This window comes from Vitis vinifera, chromosome 13, assembly GCF_030704535.1.
Source record: "Vitis vinifera cultivar Pinot Noir 40024 chromosome 13, ASM3070453v1".
Lineage (NCBI taxonomy): Eukaryota > Viridiplantae > Streptophyta > Magnoliopsida > Vitales > Vitaceae > Vitis > Vitis vinifera.
The window spans coordinates 27482474-27488016 of NC_081817.1; the positions used below are offsets into that span (position 1 = coordinate 27482474).

A 5543-nucleotide genomic window follows, 5' to 3' on the forward strand; every position below is an offset into this window, starting at 1 on the left:
ATTCAATTATTTTGTTTTGAGTGGTATTTATTTGGTATCTATGTTCGATTAATCAATTGTTATGCTTGTTTCATTTTATTAACAGAGATCCATTTTAGAGACTTAAAGGGATGTTATAGTCTTTATCGTACCTTCTCGATAAGTAACCTGACCCTCGAACCCGATTCGGTTTTTTGTAGACCACCTTTTCCAAATAAGGAGTCACACTTAGGGTTTTCTTTCTTATTTTGTTTACCATTTAAAAATAAAATTAAAATAAGTGGCAACTCCAAGTTTTTTTTTTTTCAAAAAAATCAAATTTCCATCAAATAAAACAAAAAGCGAATTTCGCCATCGAGGGGAAGCGCATGAGCCGAAATGCGGGGTCCACGTTTAGATTTCCACATCTTTCCCAAATATTGTTGAAGTATTGGTTTGACAAGGGCTATTTTCTTCTAGAAAATAAGTGAACATATATATTATTATCACTTCAAATAAAGTCTATGGGAATTATGGCTTCTTACTTCAATGTTAATCTGGATAGACAACTCATATTTTTAGTCATTACCATAATTGTTGCAATCATGCCATTAATATATTTGTGACTAGTGTATTTAAATACCACATCCACAATCATAGCTGTAATTGCTCCATGTATCAAGCCATTACATGCGTTTATATACCCATGTAAATTATGAATGAAAGCAAGAGTTTTTCTTTTGTTTTAAATCTATCAACTCAAAGCTTTACTTAGAGTTAGGGATGAAGTTAGGCAAGTTCACCCGATCTAATTTGAACCCAATCCGATATTTGAGCGGATTTAAACAATCATTTTTAATAATTGGGTTGGGTTGAGTTAGGTTTTTTTCAACCTTAACTTAATTTGGGTTGGTCTTGGATTAAAGTTTAGACAACTAGAGTTTAACTTGAATCCGATTTAATATTTTTATAATATTTATAACACATTTTATTCTATGTAATAATATAAGTTTTCTTTTTCTATTTTTATGAAATATATCAAATTATATTATATACTATGTTTTTCATTATTTTTAGAAAATATATAAATTTATGTTTATTCTTTTATTGCTATCTTGAAATTTTGTCCTATTTGTTATTAAAATTTTCATAAAAATGCATTAAAATAATATTATACATAAATTTTGAATTATGCAACATGACCAATTCAAGTGTAGCTCGATCAATCTGAATTTAACTTAAATAGCTCAAACTCAATCCAAGTTTAGAAAAATTAGATTGGATTGAACTTGAGTTTAGTACATTGGGTTAGAGTTCAAGTTGGGTTGAGTTTAGATTGATTATTTCTTAATTCAAGTTAGGCTTAGGTTAGTCATCAACTTGATCAACTCACCCAATTTACAACCCTAGATAGAGTACCAACTTTCGAATCATACTTTAATAAACCCAAAAGCCTAACTAAGAGATAAAAAAAAGCTACCTAAAAGCAAATCAACACATGAAATCAACTTGAATTTTTATCGAAAAAACAATATCAGTAATACATTTAGGCTATGTTTGATTCTCGAAAAATGAAGGAAAATAAAAAATAGGATTAAAGTCAATAAGTTATTTTTATATGTTAACTTCTTCAAACTCATTTAATTTATTTCTCTCTATTATATGAAGATTAAATAATTTTTAAATATATAAATTTCTAATGAAGTGTAATTATAATTGAGCTAGGAGAGATTTACATTTGAGAAGGTACCAACATCTTTAGCCTATCTGAGTCATCTAATATATGTCGATCTTTCTTATAATAAATTTGAGGTACTTCTTAATGCAATTACAAAGCTAAAGCATTTACAAACATTGAAACTTTTTCAATGTTTGTATCTTAAAGAATTGCCAAAAAATATAAACAATTGGATAAACTTGAGGCATCTCGAGATTGATGGGAATAGTGGATTGACTTTTATGCCATGTGGGTTAGGAGAATTGACTATGCTTCAGACTCTACCATTGTTCTTTGTTGGGAATAACAGCAGGAATTCTAGCGATAAGAGAATTGGTCGGTTGAATGAATTGAAATGCATTAACAGTCTCAGAGGAGAATTGGCAATTGCACGTCTTTCAAATATGAGGGGTGGTGCATTAGATTCCAAGGAAGCAAATTTGAAAGGAAAACAATGCCTTCATTCCTTGAGATTATATTGGTTGGAGCCAATAAAATGGATGATATGGGACTTCGAACCAGAAAGGAACAACGTTGAGGAGGCTGAGTCAGCGACTCAAGTCCAAAGGAGCTCATAAATAAGGATTGTATTGGTGAGAGGTTCCCAAGTTGGATGATGAATGATGGGTTTGGTTCATTGCTCCAAAATCTAGCGAAAATTATGACGAAGAGTTGTAAAAGATTCAGAGTTTTACCAGTACTGTTTGGTCAACTCCCTTCTCTTCAGTATCTGGAGCTTGAGTACCTAGATTCTGTATGGAGAACATGAAGAGCTACTCATCATCAGCAACACCATTCTTCCCATTCCTGAAGACACTTTGACTTGAAAGGTTGCCTCATTTAATGGAATGGGGAAAGAGGGGCGTAGCAGCAGAGCAAGCTCCTTCATTTCCTTGTCTTTCCAAACTAAAGATCAAAGTTTGCTGGCCGGCCCTAAATTGATGTCCTTGGCATTGCCTTCATCTCCTTCTAGTCTTTCTATTCTAGATATCAACGAATGCAATAACTTGGCATCCTTGGCACTACCATCATCTCCTTTTCTTTATGGTTTCTCAATTAGACATCAGCTCTTGCAATAACTTGACATCATCGACACTTTCTTCATTTCCTTGTCTTTCTCAATTACATATCAATTTTTGCCAGAACTTGAAATCATTACCATTGTCTTTGTTCCTTGTCTTTCGAAATTGCATATCAGTTCTTGCCATAAATTTTTGCAATAAATTACTGTTTTTTGAGGATTTGTTTTGAAAATAAATTACTTTTTGCAATAAATTTGAGGTGTTTTTAAAAAATAATAGTTTTTAAATTTTTTTAAAACACTGAGGTATAAAAAAAAATTATTAATTACCTTAAATTTTAAATCTTTTAAAAGTGACTTATTTTTATTTTTATTTTTTCTTCAGGATATGTAAGCCATCTCTTATTTGACCAGGGACTTGTGGAGCTGTTGTCGTTACCTGTAAAAGCTTGTGCATGATGGACAATGATATAGTACCAAACAGGAAAGGATTTGGTGGAGCTTCCCTTTAAAGTATGTGCATGATGATGAATTATGATCATTTGAGGGATTGACGATTTTTAGAAAGAAAAAAGTGAATTTGAAAAAGAAAATGTCTGAATGATACTGACACCCAGCCTGTAAAGCACAAAGTGTGGTCAGACTATACGAATCAAACTTTAGCAACATTGCCAATGTATTGGTCTCAGCAACACCAATTTAAAAATCCCCATTAAACTCGGTAGCTCAGTGTTTACAGATTTTGTGTTCATGGCTGGTTCTCTTGAGAATGCCATGGTGCTGTCATCAACAACCGATGAAGATGAGAAACAGAAGGGAAGTAGAAGCAAAAGAGAGATCATTTCCACCCTCCCAACTGAAAAAGGCTGGAAAATTCAGGGTCTTATGTACCAGTACCAAGGCTTTTGGTACTATTCTGGGGGTGCGGTAGAAGGAGTCATGTGGATGCAAAAATGCTTCAAGGCAAGGAATGAAGATGTTCTCTTGGTCTCCTTTCCAAGATGTGGAACAACATGGTTGAAATCTCTCATGTTTTCTATCATGAATCGAACCAGGTATGATTTCTCAGCACACCCTTTGCTGACTTCTAGCCCTCATGAACTTGTTCCCTTCTTGGAATTCTACGCAGAGCAGAACATCCCCTTCCCAGACCTGGACACACTTTCCTCTCCTCAGCTCTACCATACTCACATTGCCCTCACTTCATTACCCCAACCTGTCATAGACTCTCAGTGTCGAATTGTCTATATCTGTCGCAACCCCAAAGATGTGTTTGTTTCTATTTTTTGTTTTCTCTCGAGATGGAATATAGTGGTTCCCCTTGAAGAGGCATTTGAGTTGTTCTGCAAAGGAATTAGCGTGTATGGACCCTTCTGGGACCATGTTTTAGGGTATTGGAAGGCTAGTTTAGCTTCACCCCAGAGAATATTGTTCTTGAAATATGAGGACGTGAAGAGGGATTCCTTGTGCCAGGTCAAGAGGTTGGCAGAGTTCATGGGCTTTCCCTTCTCTTCCGAGGAAGAAGGACAAGGTTTGATACATGAAATTATGGAGCTGTGTAGTTTTGAGAATCTAAGAAATTTGAAGGTAAACAAGACCGGAGCAATATCTGTGGGCAATGTCAGCACTGGAAAGGATACTTTCTTCAGGAAAGGTGAGGTTGGTGATTGGAAGAATCATCTGACAGCTGAAATGGCCGATCGCATTGACAGGATCATGGAGGAAAAGTTGAAAGGTTCTGGTCTGACGTTCAGCGACTCCTGTGATAGCTGATTATTAATGCTGGAGGTGAACTTCATATGATTTGTATTAAGTTAATTTATTAACTATCTAATTGTCTTCTGTTAAGTGTGCTTGTGTTCTTGTAATAAATGGAATGATGGTGTTGAGTTAATTTGCATTAAGTTGTAAGGCTTTCTTAATTTATATATAAATTCAATACTTGGCTAAGAAATCAATTCCACCAAATATATGGACCAATTAAATTGGTCTCATGAATATAACTAACTCATCCTTGTCAAGAAATTCCCGAACCTTAGAAGGGCAACATGTGTTTCATGAGATTGTTCAATTTCTCCCCTTTTTTTATTTCAATCTACCTAAACAAGCTCAATTACAAATTTACAATTAATTTTATCATATTTTAATAATATTTTAAAAAATTTGTGTGACACGGGTCTCATGAGCTTGTTCCCTTCTTGGAATTCTACTTACACCAGAACATCCCTTTCCCAAACCTGGACACTTTCCCCTCCGCAACTCTTCCATACTCACTTTCCTTTTACTTCCTTACCTCAACCTGTCATAGACTCTCAGTGTCGAATTGTCTACATCTGTCGCAATCCAAAAGATGTGTTTGTCTCTTTTTTCTTTTTCTCTCAGGCAAAGAGCCCATCCCTTTCCATTGAAGAGGAATTTGAGCAGTTCTGTAAAGGGGTACGTGTCTATGGACCCTTCTGGGATCATATTTTAGGTTATTGGAAGGCAAGTTTGGATTCGCCCAAGAGAGTGTTGTTCATGAAATATGAAGATCTGAAGAGGGATTCCTCATTTCATGTCAAAGAGTTGGCAGAGTTCATAGGCTGCCCCTTCTCCCCGGAGGAAGAAACCCAAGGTTTGGTACATGAAATTATAAAGCTGTGTAGCTTTGAGAATCTAAGCAATTTGAAGGCAAACAAGATAGGAGCATTATCTGTGAGGGATATTAGCATTAGAAATGATACTTTCTTCAGGAAAGGTGAGTTTGGAGATTGGAAGAATCATTTGACAGCTGAGATGGCTGACAGTCTTGACAGGATCATTGAGGAAAAGTTTACAGGGTCTGGTTTGACATTCAGTGATTCCTGA

General features: G+C 35.0%; 2 protein-coding genes across 2 annotated transcripts; both read left to right on the forward strand.

The window, feature by feature from the left end:
- The first annotated feature begins 3446 nt into the window (after positions 1-3446).
- LOC109123634 (cytosolic sulfotransferase 8) lies at positions 3447-4469 on the forward strand. Its single transcript, XM_019224000.2, has one exon. It carries the CDS (start codon positions 3447-3449, stop codon positions 4467-4469), a length of 1023 nt encoding a protein of 340 aa, XP_019079545.1.
- A 6-nt stretch (positions 4470-4475) lies between these two features.
- LOC100241325 (cytosolic sulfotransferase 8) lies at positions 4476-5543 on the forward strand. The gene is given in 3 exon segments (XM_019224113.2): positions 4476-4484; positions 4883-4945; positions 4947-5543. Coding segments are annotated over 3 exon segments (669 nt in total).

What these genes read in the sequence shown, in the direction of transcription:
- LOC109123634 (XM_019224000.2), top strand. Translation starts at nt 3,447, where the DNA reads ATGGCTGGTTCTCTTGAGAATGCCATGGTGCTGTCATCAACAACCGAT.